Source organism: Schistocerca serialis, unplaced genomic scaffold (genome assembly GCF_023864345.2).
Source record: "Schistocerca serialis cubense isolate TAMUIC-IGC-003099 unplaced genomic scaffold, iqSchSeri2.2 HiC_scaffold_897, whole genome shotgun sequence".
Taxonomy (NCBI): domain Eukaryota; kingdom Metazoa; phylum Arthropoda; class Insecta; order Orthoptera; family Acrididae; genus Schistocerca; species Schistocerca serialis.
The window spans coordinates 2272238-2296746 of record NW_026048515.1 but is presented as its reverse complement, the minus strand read 5'-3'; the positions used below and the strand labels follow the sequence as shown (position 1 = coordinate 2296746).

The 24509-nt window shown below is 39.9% G+C and overlaps 1 protein-coding gene across 3 annotated transcripts in view; it reads right to left on the bottom strand.

The window, feature by feature from the left end:
* The window catches only part of LOC126452545 (acetylcholine receptor subunit alpha-L1-like), a 179466-nt gene that overhangs the window by 75992 nt on the left and 78965 nt on the right, over nt 1–24509 (bottom strand). For 2 of the 3 annotated variants that reach the window (XM_050091109.1, XM_050091110.1), the window contains exons 2-3: nt 18180–18349; nt 7890–7934 (exon numbers count right to left, since the gene is read on the bottom strand). In XM_050091109.1, coding sequence (XP_049947066.1) covers nt 7890–7934; nt 18180–18349 — 215 coding nt within the window. Of the gene's footprint in view, nt 1–7889; nt 7935–18179; nt 18350–24509 lie in introns of those variants that run through there. The other variant, XM_050091111.1, reaches the window with a different exon arrangement.

Below are 24509 nucleotides of genomic sequence, written 5' to 3'. Positions count from 1 at the left end.
CAACTGATGAGACTCATCAGAATCAGGTTGATGAACTCATCAGAGAAAATTGCCAGATAAAACACACAGCCCTCAAATTAGTGGGGCATATCATGAGAGCATGTAAAGATAGCATTGTAGAACTGTGATACAGAAAACTGTGTTCTCAGTGCATGCCTTGAATTCTCACTTTGTGCGTGAATGTGATAGGTTGCTTGACAACATTGTGACAGGTGATGAAGGATGGGTTCCCCATTTTGAACCTGAAAACAAGACAGCATAAACGGAGTTTCACCAGAAAGGACCACTAACACCAAAAAAGTTCAAGATAACGTTTTGAGCAGGCAAAGTGAAGCTCACAGTGTTCTGGAATGTCCAGGGTGTTGTGCATTTGGAATTTGTGCCTCAAGGCACCGCCATAAACTCTGCAATGTACTGAAAGACTCCCAAAAAACTGGCTGAAAGACTCCTGAAAAACTGGCAGTTTGAATCAAGAGTTCATACACATATAGAGCACCCTCTCCTGTAGCATGGCAATGCCAGATCACAAACGAGTGCTGCAGCATCTGTAACAATCTTGAGTTCACTGTCATGGATCATCCTCCTTACAGTTCTGACTTGGCCCCAGCCAATTTTCATCTGTTTCTTACACTATCACCTTTGAGAACTTAACTTTGATAGTGATGGAGTGGTGCAAGCAGAGCTGAGGTTGTGGCTTCATCAACGAAGTCCAATATTCTATAGTGACAGTAAAACATACTAGTCTCTCATTAGGAGAAATGTGTTCATTGCAAGGTGGCTGTGTCGAGAAATAAATATGCAGACAAGAAGTATAATGATGCAGAATGTTAAAAATAGTTAGTTTTATTTAAAAAGCTTTAAGAATTTTCACAAAAGAAATTCAGAGGAATTACTGCTCAGCATGCCCTCATATATTCTATCCTTCAGTAAAATTAGAAGAAGGCTTAAAGCATAAAATAATAAAAATTATCCTCAACTGCCTAAATTATAGTGGTTTACAGAGAAGAGACACTGATGTAGACTGAATGGCAAATCAATTTTCCATAGCCAAGCTCTTGTCATCCACATCTCTAAGAAGTGCAGTATGAACTGAAATTGTGAAATAGTCTGTAAACCACATTTAGATATCTCAGCTGCACAGAAAGCCAAGCTCTTGTCATCCACATCTCTAAGAAGTGCAGTATGAACTGAAATTGTGAAATAGTCTGTAAACCACATTTAGATATCTCAGCTGCACAGAATTTCCTTTAAAATGCTTACATTCTGGTCTGAGAACTGGTCTGATTCACTATTATACTATGTTAGAAAACGATCTGCTTGTTAAATGTGATTCTGTGTAATATAAGTGGGCAATACTTTCATAGTTTCAATAGGTGTTAAGTTGATGTACAATACTATCTTTTATTATAACTGTGGTATCATCAGCAACTGATACCATGCAGGGGGGATCATTACACTATATGAAGTTGGCAACGATGTTTATGCAGTTTACTGTGAGAGGCAGCCACGAGCAATCGCTAACTGCAACCATCAGCTACCTGAGGGACATGCCTCATTGGATTAGCACCATGAGCTCTGTCAGAGACTGTGCTTACCACCACCAGTTGTATATTAATGTGTGTGCTTTTCAAATTTTTTCAGAGGCCAATTTATTTTTGCCATTTGTGACTTTTTTTCATTTTGGTCTGCATCACATTTTTTTCACTTGCTACTGTGTTGTAAATCATGGGTACTGCATCACTGGACATGTCCCTAAATCAAATCATTCAGTTGTAGGCCCAGCTTATGGAATGCATGAATAAGTTACTGCAGTTCCACAGTAATATGAAGGCAGAATTCTCTGCTGCCCAAACACTGCCACAACAAGCAATGACTGCCTTTGTGCCACAGTTCTGACCATTCAGTGCTCAGCAAGAAGAATGGTCTGAATACAGGACGCAGTTTGATATCCGCTTCTCAGCTCATCGGATTCAAAGTATGGACAGATATCCATATTTATTTGTTGGCAGTAGGTGTCACAGGGTACTGTCTTGCATGTAGATTGTTTTCCACCACCCTCCCTGAAAGTGTTCAGTACAGGGAATTACTTGCTACTTTAGACAAATATTTTGATGAGCAACTGAGTATGGCGGCTGCTCATACAAATTTTTCGGACAACCTACGGAGCCTAACCAAACCAATAAACATTCAGAAACACACAGGGCCTAATTAGACAGTGCAAATATCATTGTGACTGTGGGAAATATTACAGTGACGCTAAGTTGTGTGATGCAGTTACTCAGAACATCTCAGACTCTTGCATTAGGGCTCAAGTTTTGAAGTTTTCAGATCCAACATTAAAACAAGAGCTAGATTCAGTGGAGTCGCAAGACACTCTGGACAGTGCTGTGGTTGATTTTGAGTCCCCACATATTTTTGCAGTGCATATGAGAAGTGACAGTAAACAGCTTGCATGTTCAGGTCATGTGCGCTACCACCATACGGCATAGTCAATGCCGCATTGCACTAGTAACCAACAGCAATATGTCAAGTGACAGGTGTGAGGTGCAAAGTCATGTCCCCAGTGTTTCAAGGCAGCAAGTGGCAAGCATGTCCCTGCTGTGATGTGCAGTGTTTCCATTGTGGTAAGCATGGCTGCATTCAGTCTGTCTACTTACAAAAGAATAGATAAAACAAAGATGTGGTGCCAAAGATGTGATGTCATAGAATGAATGGCAATGTTGTACTGTCCAAGACAGTTCACATTCACAAGGAAATCCATACTCAGTTAAAATCCATGTCACACTCTCAGAATTCTTCACCTAGCTAAAGGGAAGTGAATAAGTTGTTTGTTACATTGCAGATTCTCAGTCAAGACTAGTGCATGCAATTAGACATTGGAGCATCAGTTATAATTCTGAACAGATGTACTTATGAGCGGCTGGGTCAGCCCAAACTCCATAAGTTGAAGCAGTTGTTTCTGTGGACTTTGGATAGGACATCCCAGATCTTGGAGTCTGTAGTTTGCCTGCCACGTTCTGGAACATTACTAAGAGAGGGTCTCTTTTACTATCTTGTGTTCAAAAAAATTGTTTTGTTCCTTAAGACTGTGTTTTCACATTACATGATGAGTTTAGCAATCTGTTTGAGGACAATTTAGACAAAGCATCACATTTTGAGTTGCGTATCATACTGATGACAATACGCAACCTAGATTATTTTGGGCATGGCCCGTCTCTCAAGCTATTAGGCAAAAAGTTGCTCAAGGGTTGACAAAATGGCAGGACCAAGGCATCATTGCCCTCATGCCACCTAATCAGTGGCCATCTCTATTGGTGACACCAAATCTTCTGGCAAACTGTGGTTGTGTGCTGACTTTAAGACTGGGTTAACTCTCAGATACTTGATTCTTATCATTGGGCACAGTCAGAAGACCTAATTGGTAGAGTAGGAGCTGGTTGCTTCTTTTCTACAACTTATTTGCCAGATGCCTGTCTCCAAATTCCTTTTGGTGAGCAGTCTCATTGTTTCTTTGTCGTCAACAACCATCTGGACTTGTTCAAGTTTCTGCATCTGTCCTTTGCTAGTGCTTCAGCACTCACCACATTCCAAAGTTACCTGGTACAGCTGACTGCTTGTGTACCCTTATCTTCTAATTATTTAGATGAAATTGAGGTTTTTGGTCACTCTCCAGATGAGCATTTAGAACAATTGATGAGTCTCCTTCAAGCACCATTCTGCTGTCAGATGGAAATGCAACAAGGACAAGTGTGGCTTTTTAAAATGGAAATCAAGTACTTAGGACAGATGATCATTGCTCAGGCTGTTCACCCAACACAAGTTCATCTCAAAGCAATTCATCAGCTCCCAGAGACCTGTAATATGAGCAAATTGCAAACAGTGTTAGGGAAGCTCATTTATTATATTGGGTTTGTCCCAAATGTGGCCTAAATTGCACGACCATTCCACCAACTCTGTTGGAAGACTGTCCCGTTCATATTTTCAGAGCATCATCAGTCTGCCTTTTGAAAATTAAAGAAATCACTATTAAGTGACACTTGTTTGAAGCAGTTTGATCCCAGTAAGCCTGTCATCTTAGCAAATGACATTTCCTCATATGGAATCAGAACAGTTCTTTCACACAAGATGGAAGCTTCAGAGAACACTAACACATTTGCATCCAAACTATCAAATAAGGCTCAGTGCAATTATTCACAGCTGGAGAAAGAATCACTTGCAATTATTTTTTGTTGTTGGTGTGGTCTTCAGTCCTGAGACTGGTTTGATGCAGCTCTCCATGCTACTCTATCCTGTGCAAGCTTCTTCATCTCCCAGTGCTTGCTGCAACCTACATCCTTCTGAATCTGTTTAATGTATTCATCTCTTGGTCTCCCTCTATGATTTTTACCCTCCACACTGCCCTCCAATACTAAATTGGTGATCCCTTGATGACTCAGAACATGTCCTACCAACCGATCCCTTCTTTTGGCCAAGTTGTGCCAAAAATTTCTCTTCTCCTCAATTCTATTCAATACCTCCTCATTAGTTATGTGATGTACCCATCTAATCGTCAGCATTCTTCTGTAGCACCACATTTCAAAAGCTTCTATTCTCTTCTTGTCCAAACTATTTATCGTCCATGTTTCACTTCCATACATGGCTACACTCCTTACAAATACTTTCAGAAGCGACTTCCTGACACTTAAATCAATACTCAATTGTAACAAATTTCTCTTCTTCAGAAACGCTTTCCCTGCCATTGCCAGTCTACATTTTATATCCTCTCTACTTCAACCATCATCAGTTATCTTGCTCCCCAAATAGCAAAAGTGTCTCATTTCCTAATCTAATTCCCTCAGCACCACCAGACTTAATTCGCTTACATTCCATTATCCTTGTTTTGCTTTTGTTGACGTTCATCTTATATCCTCCTTTCAGGACACTGTCCATTCTGTTCAACTGCTCTTCCAAGTCCTTTGCTGTCTCTGACAGAATTACAATGTCATCGGCGAACCTCAAAGTTTTTATTTCTTCTCCATGGATTTTAATACCTACTCCAAATTTTCCTTTTGTTTCCTTTACTGCTTGCTCAATATACAGATTGAATAACATCGGGGAGAGGCTACAACCCTGCCTCACTCTCTTCCCAACCACTGCTTCCCTTTCATGCCCCTCGACTCTTATAACTGCCATCTGGTTTCTGTGCAAATTGTAAATAGCCTTTCACTCCCTGTATTTTACCCCTGCCACCTTTAGAATTTGAAAGAGTGCAATTATTTATTGAGTGAATAAGTTTCACAGGTACCTGTATGAGTGAAAACTATCTAGTAACAGACCACAAGCCATCAACATCATTATTCAGCCCATACTACCCATTCCCACCATGTGCAGAAATTGCAATGTTAGTCTTTAATTTCTTTAATTCTGTCGAACTATCAGTACAAGATCATATACAGACCATCCACCAAGCACTCCAAATATGGACACCTTTTCTTGTTCGCCTGTCAGGAATGGTTATTCGAATTCTAGTTTTTGTGTGGAGACACAGGATTCAAAATTCTGCAAGGATTCTGCATTATGCATCAGTGAACTGCCCAATCAACAGCTGCAGATCATTATCTACAAGTCTTATTACAGGACATTCACACTGGATGGCCACCACCTGGTCAAGGCAATTTGCAGCTCTCTGGTTTGTCATTATTTTGCACACTGCCATGATCTGTTGGTTCAACAGGGTGTCATCTTGATCCACACAGAGTCCAATCATTCACATGTGCTAATTGCACAATCATTATAGAGAGAAATTCTCCAACTGCTGGATGAAGGTCATTGAGGCATGGAGTGAACCAAGCAACTCTCCTGACACCACAGTACAGGGTCAGGATGGCTTCACAAATAGAACAAATGACTGCTAATTGTCATGTATATGTGGAGCACACCAAAAGTTTTTTGAGTGGTCCAAACTGAACACCCAATGGCAGAGATTTCATATAAACCTTGCAGGTCCATTTTGGAATATTCGCTGGTTGATGGTTGTTGACTCTTTCAGCAAATTCTCTTTGTGTTCTCAACACAGTGCACAATATCATCACACACCATCAAGTCTCGCAACTCCATTTTTTGTATAGGAGGCCTACTGCAAGTGATTCTCTTTGACAATGGACCCCAATTTACCTCTGGTGAGTTTAAAAAGTTTTGTGATGCTAACAGAATTCAATTTCTTACTAATGTACCATTCCATACGCAGCTGAACAGAGAAGTAGAATGCTATGTCTGTACATTTAAGCAACAAATAAACAGACTACATGTCTCCCACAATCAGTAGCAGGTATTATTGACCTTTTTGGCAGCCTACCTTTCTCAGTAAAATAATGGCACATCACTTGGGAAAATTCCTGCAGAGATGTTATCACAGAACATTACTGCATCTTCTGCATCTGCTGTGGTCAGCTATGGTTCTGCAGTGCACTAAATTTAATGCTAATGAGACTGTTCTTTTAAGGTTGTTTGGTGGTTGCAGATGCTGAAACTGAGGCGTCATTGTTAAAGTTGTTGGTCGCTCACTCTACATGACTCGGGTTCCCTGTGGTGTGATAAGCAGCATCAAAATCAAATATGTGCTTGTTGCTGACATAATCCTGCCTGAAGTTTCTCAGTTCCAGATATAGCCCACAACAGATCTCGCCACCTCAGCTGCCTTCACCCTCCCAGCCATCCAGCATCACTGGTGCCAGACGAGAAAACACTGGTGGTCAACATGGTGCCACTGATGTCACCATGGTACCCACACAGCACATGACATTGAGGTTCAGCCCTCTTTGCCGGTCTGCCTTTCTACCTGACACTGAGCACTCACCAGCTGCTGATGCTTCATCAGGCATGGAAGAGCCTCAGTTGCTGTCCATAAGTGTGCACCCTACATCTGGTTGCTCGTCCATTATTTCCAGGCATTGTCGGGGGAGGGGGGGGGAGGCAGGGGGGGGGGGGGGGGATGTGATATCATCAGCAATCAGAGCCACACAGGCTGCATCATTCCACTATACAAAGTTGGCAATAGTAATTATGGAGGTTACCATGCGAGGCAGCCATTAGCATCTGCTTCCTCCAACTACCAGCTGCATGAGGGTCACATCCTCTTGGATTGACACTGTCAGCTCAAAGCATCACACAAATAAGAGGTCCTCCCTAGGGAACCTCCAGTCTCTACTGTTTGGGCTCCAGTTTTTGGGACCCAGAATTCTGGTTTCAGTATTTGAGTCTCCAGAATCTTCAGTCTTCAGTTTAATCAAAAGCTTAGTCGATATATAGATGTGAGTACAAGGGTAACTGACTCAGGTCTCTGATTGTTACCAGACAGTGATTAAAGTTCAAATAGGACTTGTTAGTGGCATTTTCCTATATATACTCCAGGCTACTATCTGGATTTATAACAGGACATTCAGTGAAATCACTGTACCAAGTTAAGTATATAGTTATATTAAACATCTAACTGGTGTATGTTTTTTTTTTTTTTTTCAATCTACATTTCTGCCCCAGAACCCAATGCCATCCCAACAGGAAACAACAGTAATAACAGAGAAGAACATTCATTAATAAAACATAAAGCATCTCTCATGATGATCAATGCTGCAGAAATTATTTATTACAACAATGGAAGTGAACATTCATAAATCAGATACTAAATATATCTCATGATTATCAGTAATGTCAAGTATCATTTATTATATTAATGACGATTCATATAAATCAGATACTAAGCGTATCTCTCGTAGGCTGAAATATTTTCATTGTTTCATCTTTACAATCTTATCAATCACATCTGTCAGATATTGTAAATATTAGAAGTGAGGAAATCAGTTCAGCTTGTCAAATCTGGTTCATTAAGCATGACAGATTTTAATCATACATACCATTCTCATCCAGCCATACACTGTCATCACTGATTTTAACTCATCCTGAAACAGAAAAGCCTACTTTAGCTAGTTGTTGTAACCCAAGGTACCATTAACCAGTTCCCCTATGCAACTGACCTAAACAAGAAATAACAATGACAAAAAAATTTGTAATAATGGAGACCATGCACCAAAAAGCAGAACCATTGAGTAGTCAAAATGCACATGCAAAAAAGAAAGAAAACTTAGTAGCTTTCACAGTAATCCATTCTGAAACCTGCAGGCCCTTCCCAGGAGCTCATTCCCAAGTTCATTTTCCTCCTGATCCCAATGACACCCCCAACACTCATCTTCTACATGCTCCCCAAAATCCACAAACCCAACAATCCTGGCTGACCCACTGCAGCTGGTTACTGAACTCCCACTGACAGAATTTCCATTCTTGTTAACTAACACCACCAACCAATTACCCGAAACATAGCATACCATATTAATGATAGTAATCCTGTCCTTCAACGACTCTCCACCTTCCCCACTCCTTTCCCTCCTGGATCCCTACCCATCACTGTTGATGGTGCCTCCAAATACACCAACAACCCTGATGCCTATGGCCTTCCCACTAATGAACAATGCCTCTCTCAACATCCTTCAGACTCCAAACTCATAATCTCATTCCTTTTACACTTTATTGACTATATCTTGACACACAGCTACTTTTCCTTTGAAGTGAAGATTTTCAAACAAAGCTGTGGCACAGCTGCGGGCACCTGCATGGTATCCTACTATGCCAATCTGTTTATGGGCCATATACAGGAAACCATCTTGGCCTCTCAAAACTCCCAATCCCTAGTCTGGTTCAGATTCATCATCTTCATGATCTGGACACGGAACCAAGACACCCTATCCTCATTGTTCACAAACTAAACATCTTCTTTCCCATCTACTTCACCTGATCCTTCTCAACCCAGCTTACTACCTTCCTGAATGTTGATTTCACCTCTCAGATGGCTGCATCCACACTTATGTCTACATTACACCAACTAACTAGCAACAGAACCTGTATTTCGACAGCTACAATCCCTTCCACATCAAAAAAATCCTCCCACACATTCTGGCCATAGTGGATGAGGTATCTGCAGTGATGAGAACTGTTTTGCCCAGTATGCTGAATGTCTGATGAAGATCTTCACAGACAAGAACTACCCCCTATCCCCACCCCATCCCAAGACCTAGTCTGCAAAAGGATCTCCAATGCCATATCCCCACACACCTCCACTTCTCCCCAAGGATCAGATAAAAAGGTGTTCCCCCTCACCACCCAATATTACCCTGCCCTGGACTGGATCATCCACTGAACAATATCCTTCATAAGGGCTTCAATTATCTCTCAAAATGACCTGAAACGAGGGACATCATAACCAAGATTCTTCCCATCCCTCTTAAATTGGTGTTCCATCACCCACCCAGCCTACTCAACACCCTAGTCCACCCCTAAGCCACTCCCACTCACTCTCCCTATGGGAGACAAAGGTGCAAGACCTGCCCAATCCACACACCCTGCACTTCCTACTCCAGTCCTTTCACAGGCTTATCCTACTGCATCAGAGCCCGGACCTCCAGTGTAAGCAGGCATGTGATATTCCAACTCTGCTGTAAACACTGACAGCTTCTCATGTCAGTATGACTACAAACCAGCTGTCCGCCAGGATGAATGGCCACTGCCAAACTGTTACCTAGAACAAAGTTGACCACCTGATGGCACAATAAGCTACTGATCATATCTTGCTGAATTTCAATGACTGCTTCACAACCTATGTCATCTGGATCCTTCTCTTCACCACCAGTTCCTCTGAACTATGCAGATGGGAGTTATCTCGCATAACATCTTTCACACCCTCCACCTACCAGTTTCCCCTTCCTCCATCTTGTCACTTCTTCCCAGTTCACACCCCATGTCACCTTCAGTATGTGCCGCTCCTCATTGGCTCCAACAATCGTACATCACATGCCTAGCCTGTGCACCTGTCATCCTTTTCTACAACATTCCTAGCTGGAAAACTGGCTATCCCAACCAATGCAACCTCCACTCCAGCACAGGCATATTGTGTCCAGCCAGTGCCATTTATGGGCACAGGTATATTTGTACTCTAGGTCAAAAAAGGATTGCTTCAGAAGCTAGCAAGTTTTCTTTGCTATTTAAGTGTGGCTGTTGACGACTCAACAACTCAATGCTTCTGCTTTTCAGTGAGTGGTTTCCTTTACTCCAAAGTATTTACATTCCACTGGAACTTCCCCACAAAATAATAACTGCAAGTTATTATCTATTACAACTATAATACAGTTTTTCCCTTGATGACATTATTCCTTCAGATTTTATTCAAATTCTAGTTTACAAATCTGACGTAATATACCCTGCAAGGCAAACAGTCCTTTGGACAACAGCATTTTTGCAAAACTTGCTAATGATATTGATTACAAATAGGCTGTTAGATAACTTACATGCTAAAGATTCAACATGCATTTCTCACTTCAGATTGCATTGAATGGTTAAACCAAGGAATTTTACACTAAACTCTTTTTTTATGGTTTCACTACATATGTACAGTCTAATTTCATCACTATTTACTATTGTTGAACTCCATGAGATATGTCTTACTGGTGCTTATATTAACACGGCTTTCACTGAAGTATTGAACAATTTCCTTTGTCACAATACTGCAGAGAGTCTCTAATTCATTAAGTGAGACTTTTTTTATACATTATAAATATATGCAAAAAGAAGTACATCGCAGCTTATAGAGCAATAGTGAATGTCATTCCCATAAATCAAAAACAGAAGAAGGCTCAATACTGCCACACCTTATTTTAAATTAGTAATTTTATAATTGTGATCATTATTTTCAGTTTAAAGAAGTACAAACCATTTTCAGTTACTCAAGTAGGAATTAGTTTGGTCATTATGAGAGCCTCTTATCCTGATGTCCCATAGTTAATCTAAAGGTAGCAACATTCACAGTCAAGAGCTTTTACAAGGTCTTAGAATGTATGGCAATATGTTCCTTGTTCTCGATTCCCCTTATCACCTCATCAATTAACTGAACAGCTACTATGCTTGTTGATTTGCATTTTATGAATTTATTTTGATATGCAAACATTAGATTTTAATTGTTGGGAAAATTCGTTTTCAATTATTTTGGAGAAAACAGGGAGTATTGAGTTTGGCATGCAATTTTCAATTGTGTATTTGTTAGTAGTCTCTGGGCTACTTTTAATATGTCTGGGAAGGTGCCCGATTCTGTTATATTATTTACTGCTACAGACAGAGGTAAGGAGACACTTTATCTAGACACTTGTGGAATAATCCATGTAAATGGGTTTACAGACTTATGCTCACACATAACTTGAAAAGCATCAAACAATTTTGGACACCTTTTCATTAAAGTTGATATTTGTTTAATAATTTAGAGAATGGGAGTCATAAATTCATTAGTGGATTCCATTGAGAATGTTTATCAAAAAGATTTTGGATTACACTGACTGATAGCATGGTGCCCTATGTATTTTTTTCTTCTTTAACATTGTGAAGGAGTCTCTCTGGTTTTGAATGCTTTTGGCATGTGGGAAGACACAGCACTGGAGCTGAGATGGGGTGAGCAGAAACGTTATGGAGAAATGGCACTTTGTGCAGAGGCCCATGCATTGAGTTCATGGAACTGGACTGCTGAGGTTACCCCAGTGGGCCGATAAGTCATTGTCCAATTTACAACACCGTGCTACTTAGTGAGATGCCAGGAAGTGGAGAGGTGCCATGGCCTATGAGTGAGAGCAGTTTTCTCATGTTTTGCAGACTGGATTTATAGACAACTGTCACCCATTTTCCAAAACATGAGATGGACAAAATAATGGGCTAACCTCATGAACAGTATTTCCTAATTTTTGTGGTTCTCTGATGTGGGCTAGCACCTTGAAGGGAAGACATGGGGGATTTGCTAAAGTCTGACATCACGAGCACAGAACTGGCACAGATGCTTTTTAGTAGTAGGGGAGAGTTTTGAGATAGGATTGGCATCTGAAAGCAACCCACTGTTTTGCCAGGACTCTGCATTCTGGAAAGAAACCTCACTATTGGGCCACAGTGTTTTCTAATTTTATTATTGGCAACAGACACTGTCCCATGGAAAAAAAATAGAGCAGGGACATACAGGAAAGGCAAATACTTGAGATATGGACAGGGTCCATGGTCAAGGGTGGTCCAGTTTTGATTTTGGTCGTGGACTTTGGTTGGGAGTGGAGAGCAGCAGATCTTTAGAGACAACCGGGGGACAGTATTGCTGATATCACAGTACGCTCTTGTGTTCCTTGGGTAGCCACCTCCACAGCAGCCACCTACATCTCAGTGCAAAAGAAATTTTAAGGTGAGCATTAAAAGTGGCACTGGCAAGCTAAGTAATTTTGTTTTGCACTTGCGGAATTTCATAAGCCTGCCCATCTCAGGTTCAACATTCATATGTTGAATGTATGATCTGATTAACCAGTCATCAAGCTTGCTATCGCTGTTTTTCCATTAGGATTTTTTGGGATTAAATTTGAGTCTCACACTGGGATTTCAGTTAACCTTTATTACATAGTCAAGTAGCACTGCTGTTCATAATATTCTAATATGAGTAAGTTCACACTGATAGCATTTGTCAATTGTTTCAATGTCTCTTTTCATGAGTGAACATAATCAACATTTACTGTAATAAAATTGAGTGTTTAGACAACAGATTGTTTTTATAATATACCTTCCAGAAACATGACATTTATTATTCAAATCCCCACTTCAGGATCTACACCTAGAGCCTAGTACCATGTTATCCACCTCAAATTCTACACACATAAATTCATAAGTCAGGTCTCGAAGAAGTGGCCTGCCCAAAATTAGGTTTCTGGATTGGGAGATAAAACCATGAAAGGGAATTTTGCAAACTGAATGAAATAATAACACTTTACAAACCTTATTACTCAATACTGAAATACACACGTTCACATAAGGCAGCCACAAAAATAAACTGACACATCAGCTTTGCAGCAAATATAAAAATACACACAGAGGGTTCCTCTTCTTCAATTGTAGATGTGCAGTCAGTATTGTAGAGGGTATTGTGCACCTAACACTGTTAGCACATTAATACTGAGGCCATCATTCAATGCAGAACTTGAGGATTGTAAAGAACTGATGATGTTAATGATTTATTTTCAGGTTTGAGGGGCTAGATATATGCTATGCTAAAATGGATTACCTGTAAAATTATATTGCATAGGTTTTTATGTTTATGGCTTTCCCTGCTAAAAAAAAGTATTCATTGAACATGCTGGAAATTTCAAGTTGGTCTTCTATGTACATCATATTGTGGTTAATAATATAGTCTATATTGGATTTCTGTTGGCAGGCTCTAAAACTGTCTATCTTTGAACAGACAGAAGCAGTAACATTGTGCGAACCTTGAAGCTTGCTCGTAACATAGTTGCTCCTGGTCTGTGTTAATAAATCTTTATGGCAACCATTACAAATTTTGAAGGCTTCTTGTAGCTTGCAGTTTTCTCTATCATTCAGCACTGTACAATGGAATAATTTTAATTTTCACCTTGCTTCAATAACATTAATGTTTATTCATATATTTCTGTTTATATTTTTTGCATGGTCATGTGGCATCAGAATAAGAGTAGAAGTCAGTAGCAAAAGTATCATAGGAAATTCAATTGTTAGCAAACCATGATATGTGTGCTAATCAGCTGTTCAGTCTATCAATGTTATCATCCTACATGGTTCTTTTGCTTACATATTATACACTTTTCTTCAAAGTAGCTGTTTTCTCATAATATACATAAACATATACAAAGTAATTTTTAAGTAATTCCCATACTTATCATTGTGCATAGAGTAACACTATTTACAGTTTGATGTTAGAATAGTTTGCAGAAGTAGTCTGCAGTAGATGTTTCTGCCTAAAGTGTGTAATGTGACTCATTCCATAATTGTGATGTCTTTCTTTCATAATGGGACTTTTACAACACACTGCTGAAAAATGAGTGCCTGAATGTAAGATCTAAACATCTAACAATCCTCAACACTGTCTACATTGTACAGATCCGACTTCCTACAGTTGTCTACAGAAACATCCTCAATACCTGCTTCTTTGTTGAGGTTGGTCAGCCACCACTTAAAGCAGAACTTATAAAATTTCTACTGAAACAATGTTCTTATCCAGTTAGTGACTACGCTGCCCAATAACATTTTTCTGATAATGTTTGCATTAAGGCAAAATTGAAAATACTGTCCCTAAATTTTTCATTATATTAGCATACCTAATGAACAGCTGTTGTCTGACATAAAATCCTTATTGAATCATTGAAGGATTTATATGGACTTGTTTATGAGCACAAAAGTAAGATCTATGAGAAAATGAAGACTACAAATTTTAATAACAGAACTGTACATGTACACTGATCAGCAAGAACTTTATGACCCCTGACATACTATTGATATAAACCCATCCGGCTGATATCAGTGTCACATGGCAAGGAATGACTGTTAGTCAGACACATGCACATTGCTGTCTGTGTGTAGAATGGGGTAGGCATGCGATCTACCTGAGTCTCATTGAGGGCGGATTGTGATAGCCTGGAGGAAATTACGCAACTTGTTGGACGTTCAAGGAGTGCTGTGGTGAGGGTCTTCAGCATGTAGCAAAACCAAGATGAAATCATATTGAGATGTTGTGGTGCTGGACAACAACCTCTCATTGCAGATGTTGGACTTCATAGGCTGGGTAGACTAGTAAAACAGAACAGGTAGTGAACTGTGGCAGAACTAACATCAGTCTTTAATGCTGGGCAGAATGTAAGTATGTCCAAACACACAGTGCACTGAATACTCCTAACGATGAGCCTCTGCAGCCAAAGACCCATGCATCTGCCAACGTTAACACCATGACCTTGACGACTACAGCTGAAATGAGCATGTGACCATTGGCACTGGACATTGGAGCAGTGGCCAAGTGTTGCACGGTCTGATGAATCCCAATACCTTCTTCATCATTCCAATAGGAGGGTGTGAATCCATCATCTTCCAGGGGAACAGCACCTTGACTGTGGGACAGAGTCAAGCTGGTGGCAGCTCCATTATGCTCTGGGGAACATTCACGTGGGAATCCAAGAGTCCAGTGGAGCTAATGAAAGCCACCATGACTGCCCACACACTAGTTGCAGACCACATACACCTCTCCATGACACTCATGCTTCCTGACAGCAGAGGCATATTTCAACAAGATAATGCACCATGTCACAAGGCCAGGAGTTTGAGGAACACAGTGCTGTGCTGGCCTCCCTGCTTGCCACATCAGAACCAAATCAAACACATCTGTGATGTGATGGACTGTGCCATCAGAACGTTTTGCCCCCTTCCAAGGAATTTATGAGAATTAGATGATTTGTGTGCACAGATGTGGTGTCAACTCCCTCCAGTGATCTACGAAGGCCTCGTTGCTTCGATGCCATGATGCATCACACTGTTATCTGTGTCAAAGGTGGAACTACCAGATATTAAGTAGGTGGCCATAATGTTCTGGCTGATAAGTCAATGTAAGGTTGTATTAATATGTAATGTGTGATGATGTATTATTTTGTTTGTCCTACTCTATGTATATATTCATATGCTCAGCTGACAAAAGTCATGGGATAGTAATATGCACATATACAAATGGCAGTAGTATCACATACACAGAGTATAAAAGGGCAGTGTACTGGTGGAGCTGTCATTCGTACTCACGTGATTCATATGAAAAGATTTCTGACATGATTAGGGACTGATGACCTCGCTGTTTGGTTCCCTCTCCCAAATCAAACAACCAATCTGACATGTTATGGCCACATGATGGTAACCAACAGACTTTGAATGAGGAATAGTAGTTGGAGCAAGGTGCATGAGATGTTCGATTTTGGAAATTGTTAGGGAATTCAGTATTCCGAAACCCATAATGTCAAGAGTGTGCTGAGAGTACCAAATTTCAGGCATTACTTCTCACCAAGGGCAACACACTGGCCTTTACTTAATGACTGAGAGCAGCAGTGTTTGCATATAGTTGTCAGTGCTTACAGAAAGACAACACTGCATGAGATAATAGCAGAAATTGATGTGGGGCATACAGCTAATGTATCCGTTAGGACCCTGTGGTGAAATATGGCATTAATGGGCTACGGCATCAGACGGCCGACACGAGTGCCTTTGCTAACAGTACAAAATTGCCTGCAGCACCTCTCCTGGGCTCATGACCTTATCAGTTGGATTCCAGATGACTGGAAGACTGGCCTGTTAAGATGAGACCTGATTTCAGTTGGTAAGAGCTGATGATAGGGTTTGAGTGCAACACGATTTCACAAAGCTATGGACCCAAGTTGTACTCCATAATGGTGTGGGCTGTGTTTACATGGAATGGACTGGGTCCTCTGACCCAATTGAACCAATCACTGACTGGAAATGGTTATGTTGGGGTCCTTAGAGATCATTTGCAGCCATTCATGGACTTCATGTTCCCAAAAAATGATGGAATTTTTATTGATGACACTGTGCTATATCAGTGGACAACAATTGCTCATGACTGGTTTGAAGAATATTATGGGCAGTTCAGGCAAATGATTGGGTCACCCAGACCACCTGACATGAATCCCACTGAACATTTATATGACATAATCAAGAGGTCAGTTCATGACAAAATCCTTCACCGGCAACACTTTCATAATTACAGTTGTATATACATGCAGCATGACTCAATATTTCTGCAGGGGACTTCCAACAACTTGTTGAGTCTGTGCGACTTTAAGTTGCTGCACTTCACCAGGCAAAAGAAGGTCCAAGATGATATTAGGAGGTATCCCATGAATTTTGTCACCTCAGTGTATGTTCTTAAAATGGTTTCACATAAATTAACATGTACATTTTTACAACATCCATACAATATTTATTGTCAACAGACAGATAAATAAAATAAATAGAACTGGCTGCAACTCCTCAGAGTTCAAGAGGTACATATGATTTTGTCTGATGATTGATGACTACTGAAGACCCATTTAGCATAAGGAACGACTTTTCACAAAATTTTGCTCAGCCTTTAACTGCACACTTTCATGTTTTGCAAGCAATCTCTGTAGACTGCATTTCCTGAGTATCCTACCAATAAACCTAAGTGAGCTGCTTTACCTATGAATGAGCCTATCTGATCATTCCATTTCATATTCCCAAAGATTATTACACCTAGATATTTGTATGACAGTCTCACTGATACTTTAGTCATAAGGTATCTTTTTTTCATTTTGTGAAGAGCAAAATTTTAAATTTCTGAACCTTTAAAGTAAACTGTCAATATTTTCATGGGTTTGGAAACTTATGACGATTTGATTGGATATTTAGGCAATTCTTCTTTTCAGATAGTACTTCATTATAGATTACCGTATGATCTCTGAAAGTCTGAGGCAACTATTAAAGTTGTCTGACAGGTCTTTAATATACTGGGTGGAAAGCACTGCCATGGGGCATCCCTCAAGTTACTTCTGTTTAATATAATAATAGAAGGAGGAATAATTTACATAATCCAGCACTCAGCCTTTGTGTGGCACAGAAAAGAATGAAATATTCAGCCATAAAAATCTTTAACCATATTCCTAGTGCACAAAGAGTTAATAAAAGTAACTTCAAACACAAACTTAAAACATATCTGCTTGACAGCTCCTTCTACTCCATAAAAGAATTTCTGACTGTGTAGTAGTATGGCTTTGTGTGTGTGTGTGTGTGTGTGTGTGTGTGTGTGTGTGTGTGTGTGTGTGTGTGTGTGTTTGTTTAAAAATATTGCACATATTTTCAACTAATGAGATGTACTGTAATTATAAAACTGACTCGTTCCACAGTAGGGCCTATAGCAATAAGTAACATTTATTATCCATGAAAAATGTTAATAACTGTCTAACTAACTAACACTCATCATTGATGCTTCATCCATTATAACATGCAGTGTGCTCTCTTCCACTAAATCCTCAATCCAGTCATAAATTTCATTTTATCATATTATCTTAGTTTTATGAATAAATGTTGGTGTTCTACTGAGACAAAAACCTTTTGAATGTCAAGACATACCTTATAAATTTACATATTGCAGCCATTTATATCCAGTTTACGTTGAACCCTTTTGAATTTCTTAAATGAAATTGTGTAATTTTGATGTTTGCCATTCCTGCTACATAGTTTGTATGGCAGTTGCAATGTACTGTACTTACAAGTTCAATATGTCGGAAAGTTAATACCATCTTGACAACAGTTGCATTAGTGTGCTGTGCAGGTCTTGAGAACTTGTCATAATGTGTTAAAAGCTTACGCTTCAGCTTATCTGTCCAGGTGGCATTCCATAGTGGTTTGGTATCATCAGTATTTGGTATCTCTGGACTGCCTGTAAAAAGTTAGAAGGTGCCTTAGTTAACAAACTTTAATACATTTATATCACTAAATGTAATGCCAGACTGGAAGATGTTAAAACACTGCCGAATAAACTGCAATAATTGTAGTATTTATTTTCACTTTGTAATTGGTAGTCTATTCTGTTTTCTTGCTTATTTTGTGAGTGGTTACTTACATCTTTCTTTAATTTTCGCAGATCTATATCTACAGTGACAACAATAATCACACATTCACAATTCAAATAACTGTGCTCTACAATAATTAATTAGCTTTTACCCTACATTATCTATAGCCATTCTGAAAATACTATGGTCAGATGTAAACCACCATTGTTTGGAATGTGTTTCCTTACTTATCCATTGTCTGTGATTTCTCCCTTATATAGTAACATTTCTGGAAGTGTTCCTAGGTATGAGTATGTCTGATAATTGTGGTGTTGTGCTGACCAATCAACAAGTCAGGCCTCACAGACTTCCAACCAGGTAAAATTGCCAGTGCTTCCTTGGCCGATGCATCTATGACAACATAAAAAAAAAAAAAAACTGGACACAAATGATGATGCTAGCCAAGCCTGCATCTGGCACTGTTGTTTCTGAACATGAATGGCACCTGCGCAATGCCCCCAATGTGTTGCAAGTGTCAATCACAGTCAAAACAATGTTCTGTGTAGTTGTGACTGGATTATGTCAGAGCTAACTGAATTTAAAAGTGAGCGAATTGTTGGCATTCATATGGTGGACACTTCTGTAAGCAATGTAGCTGAAGCTTTTGGTTTTTCAAGAGGCCCTGTATCAAAGATTTATACCGCATAAAGGCAAAGCAGAGAAACGTCATCTGCTTAGCCACAACACAGTTGAAAGTGCGTGTTGAGTTATTGTGACAACAGTTATTGAAGAAGACTGTGATGAAGAATAAGAGGATGTCAGCTGCAACAGTCACTGTAGAACTGAATGTTACACTCATGAATCCTGTCAGCATAAAAACAACATGAAGAGAGCTACATAATCTAGGAATTCAGGATGACCTGGGTTTCCAAAACAACACATCAGTGATGCTGATGTCTGTAACAGGAAAATATAATGTCAAAGGCATTAAACATGGGCTATGGAGCAATGGAAGAAAGTCATTTGGTAGGATGAGTCCGGTTCCACACTGTCTCCAACTTCTGGCCAAGTTTATGTCTGGTGTATGCTGCCCAAGCCTACAATGCAGACTGCTTGCTGCCACGAGTGAAATGTGATGGGGGTTTAGTGATGATTTGGGCACACATGTCATGGTACTCCATGCGTACCTTGGTTACTGTGCAAGGTTGCATTGCTGCCAAGGATTATGTGATCATATTGGCTGATCATATCCATCTGGTGGAACAATGTTTGTTCTCCAATGGTGATGCTATGTTTCAAGATGACAGGACCCATCTTAACACAGCTTGCATTGTCTAGGACTCATTCTGTCAGCACGAGAATGAATTTTTGCATCTCCCCTGGCCACTACAATCATCAGATCTCAATATTATTGAGCCTTTTTCATCTACTTTTGGAGAGAAAGGTGCTCAATCTTTATCCACATCCAGCATCTTTCCTGAACTTGCCACTATTTTGCAGGAAGAATGATATTAAATTCCTTTGAAAACCATACAGGACCCATACGTATCCATTCTGTGATGACTGGATGCTGGTTTGAATGTCAACAGTTTTCCTACACCGTATTAGGCATTGTAATGCATTGTGTTTTTAATATTTCCACATTTTTGTCCAGTCCCTGTACTTTCACTTTCTTGACTATCAGCTGAGTTTTAATACCTTAGTCTTAAAGCACCAGGGCCTCCTCTTCTACTGTGATACCTGATTTGTCAGGGAGAGACGATCGCCCACTTCAGTCTCCATCATTCTGGGAGTGTCTGAGCCTTCTAAGCACTGCCTCATATGATGGAGTATTGTTGCCATACACTTCCACCAATTCACTATGAATTACTGCGGTAGTATTCCCCTTCAATGCAGAAAACAAATTACCACATGATATTCCACTGTGTCAGTGGGCTGCACCATTTTGTTTTGGCAGCTATAGCTTTGTGCTATGGTATTGAGGGGGGGAATTACAATGTGTACCATGTCTGAAGACAAATATCTGCAAACAAATAAAAAATTAATTACATAACTTTATGAGTATTCCTCACACATCTTGTCAAAACCTCTTCTGCTAAACATAATGTTGAAAGAAAAAAATAATGATAGAAATGGGAGGGCATCACAAAGGAGTGTTGTCTCTAGGAGAAGGGAGCTGTTATGAAACTGATTTTTGTACTTAATTTTGTGTCTAGAGATGGTGGTGTCAATGTAATCAGTGTTGTGCAAACTGCGTAAAAAAAAAAAAAAAAAAAAAAAAAAAAAAAATCTTGCTAAAGCTGCTGCTGCTAAGTATCCTATAGGAAAGCAGTGGCTTCTGTAGCATAAGAAGTGCACAAACTAGACTCCTGGTGAATGAAAATATGTGATGTGGTCTGACAAGTGTAGTTCTTAACACTGTTTAGTGCTGCAGGATTTGTCGAACTATAGCGAATACTAGCAAAAGTCTAAAATGAAGGTTGTTTTGTTCCAATCTTGAAGTATGGTGGAAATTATTCAATGGTTTGAGCAGTCATATTATTGTGTTTTGTGGATCCTATTAGCATCATGGATGAAAACACTAGACAAAAACACTGTTGAAAAACATGCCAAAGTGTCAGATGGTAAGCTGTTTAACTCTGCAAGCACACACTGGCCAAAACATCATTTTGTCAAACATTTTCTTGTCAGAGTTAGAGATAAGAGAAGATGTGTAACAGGAGTAGGTTGTAAGCAAGAGAAAATGGCCTGCTTTCATGTGAGGTAAATCTAAAATGCTATAACAGCTGAAAATGTGAAAATTTTCTGGAGTCACTCAAACTTTAAAAAACCGTCAGGGAAAAGACAAAAGCACCACTGCAAGCTACTTTTGTAAAGCTTACTAACGACAAACTATGACTAGCACTAGTCTACTCACACGGACAATCACAGGAATTACTTCTAGATCTCATGTTCAGTTACTGGCATTGCCAGGGTGCACTCAACCCCCTAACGTCAACTGAGAAGCTGCTTAAGTGAGAAGTAGTGGCCCAAGATCTACAAAGCTGACAATGACCAGGAGAGCATTGTGCCGGCCCCACACACTCTGTACCACATCTCAATGACATTCTTAGAGGGTAGCATGGTGACTGGTCAGCACTGAATAGTCCATCAGGGACAGAACATGGAGCTGGCAAATGTATAAGCACACAATACAAATTATTAGTCACTCCCTTAAAGGAACAGACTGGTTGCTGTGGAGTGCTGTAGATGGTATAAAACTGGTACTAACAGGGCATGCAACCATCCACCAAAGATGCAGAGCAGTGAAGTGGTATGTATGTGCCAGTCAGTTGTATGAAATCAGCACTGTGAAAGATGCGAACATAGAGACATGGCAGAGACACATAATGGGGCATCATATATGGACATGCTATGTTCACACTGCAACTATGATTACTGGACTTGGAGTATCAGCGTGAACTGTTCAGTGTGTCTACAAGGAACGATGTATCACCACAACCATGTAACACAGCATGAGAACAGTGGCCATAAAAAAATCCCAACAGGTAGGAACCAGACATGAAAGTCACACTTGTCAATTACAACTGGTTTCAATCCTGCTGCTGTCAGTGCATGCAGGTTCATCTCAACCAGTTCCTAGGCAAGCACTGCAAAGTGAACTGCACACAGCAGATGTTTTGAATCAGGTGCCTTGCAGAAGACCATCTATCACCATGGTACATAGAACTGCACATCTTCCGTAGGCCAAACCACACAGGAATTATACGGTAGCTGACTGGAGACGTGGTGAGGTCTATGGAGTATTGATTTTACCTCTTTCCAAACAATGCATGAAATCAAGTATGCAATGAGACATTTAACACGCAGTGTGTGGAGGATAGTTCAGTCTGGAGACCGTTCTGCGATGTTTTGGGTGGTGTTTCTAGGCACTCTCATTTAGGACACTATTAACATGAATGAGGATGTTTAATTCAATATAACTGGTGACCAAGGCTTGTCCTATCTTCTATATCTTCATGATAACTATGCTGTGGACATTCCTGTTTCTCAAGATAACTACAGCCATATTCACGGGGTTGCACACATAGCTTTCTGGATTAATAAACATTCAGGTGCACTATCACACCTCAACTGGTCTGCTAAATCATCCAAACTGAATCCCTCAGAAAATTTCTGGGACTGTCTGGAACACTGCGTGAAACATAGGAATCAATATCCCCACAATCTGGTAGCTCTGTGGAACCTAATCATTAGTGAGTGATTCATCTGGATATAGCACTCTTGAAGAAACTTGTGAACTCTCTTTGTTGCTGAACTGAGACCATTATTATGGCTAAAGATCATGTTACATGGTATTAGCTTGATGTCTCCTAAGGTGACAAATTTGTAGTCTGCTGTACTTATACAATTATATCAGGAGAAAAGCGACTACTTCGAGAAGGACAGCCACTGCTTCTCCAATTACACAACTCAGCTGCTGTTTCTGTCTACAACTTCATACTAAACACTTATGTAATGTTCAGAGACTACTAAAGCTGTCTATGTACTGGAAAAATTAAAATTCTATTTAATAGGAACATTAGTGGCAAGTGGAATTTTCATCCCTAAGTCCAGATATTCTGAAGGGTTATAGAAGATGTATTCTGCATGGCAGTAGTCCCACACAGATATGCTTTTATTCATCTATTATATGGGTTGTATACTCTATTCAGACAGCCAAACAAATGGGTACTGGTGCATTATTTATTCATACCAGGCAAGTCGACTGACATGTTCGAGAAAGTGACTGAACCACAATGCCCCCATGATGCTGCAGCCCCAGCATTCGCTGGACAGCCACTTCTATAATCAGCCTGTCATTCATAGGCTGAGATCCAGATGACACCTTTGTGATATGGAATCATGCTGAAGAGGAACTGAGTGATTTTTTGGTGCACATAAACAGTTTCAAGCCAAAGATACAATTCACCATGGAGAAAGAGAGTAATGGACAACTAAATTTGGAATCATGCTGAAGAGGAACTGAGTGATTTTTTGGTGCACATAAACAGTTTCAAGCCAAAGATACAATTCACCATGGAGAAAGAGAGTAATGGACAACTAAATTTGGAATCACGCTGAAGAGGAACTGAGTGATTTTTTGGTGCACATAAACAGTTTCAAGCCAAAGATACAATTCACCACGGAGAAAGAGAGTAATGGACAACTAAATTTTTTGGGTGTATTGGTTATTAAACGGGCAGATGGGACTTTGGGGTACAAGGTATATAGGAAAGACACACACACCGATCGTTACCTACATAAGGATTCGAATCATCATCCTAGGCAGAAGAGAGGAGTCATAAAAACTTTAGTGGACAGGGCTAATAACATCTGTGAGCCAATTTATTTGCAAGATGAATTAAGCCATTTGCGAATGGCTTTCAAGAGAAATGGGTACACTGACAACGAAATAGATCGAGCACTCCACCCTAGAAGGAAAGTGTCTAAAAATACACGACAACGACAACCGTCGGCTGGAAAAGTTTTTCTTCTATTTATTCATAACATCATGGACCATATTGGAAAAGTTTTGACCAAGTTTCAAGTGGAGACAATCTTTCGACCTACCAAGAAACTTAGTGAAAGTTTAAGATCGGTGAAAGACGTACGACACCCCTTGGCTACTCCAGGTGTGTATAGAATTCCGTGTGCTTGTGGCATGGTTTATATTGGAACTACTAAAAGGAGTGTTAATACCCACCTAACGGAACACAAAAGGTACTGTAGATTGGGACAAATTGACCAATGAGCTGTAGCGGAACACGTTTTCAAAGACAGTGATCACGAAATAAAATTTAGTGAGACAAACGTGATAGCTTGGACCTCACATTATTATACCCGCATGTATAGAGAAGCTATAGAGATTTACAAACACAAAAATAATTTTAATGAAAAAGAAGAAGGATTAAAACTAGACAAGATATGGCGGTCGACTCTGTAGGCTACCAACGAAGTGACTATCGATTACCTATAATTGAGATAGATGGCACTAGCCAGATATAG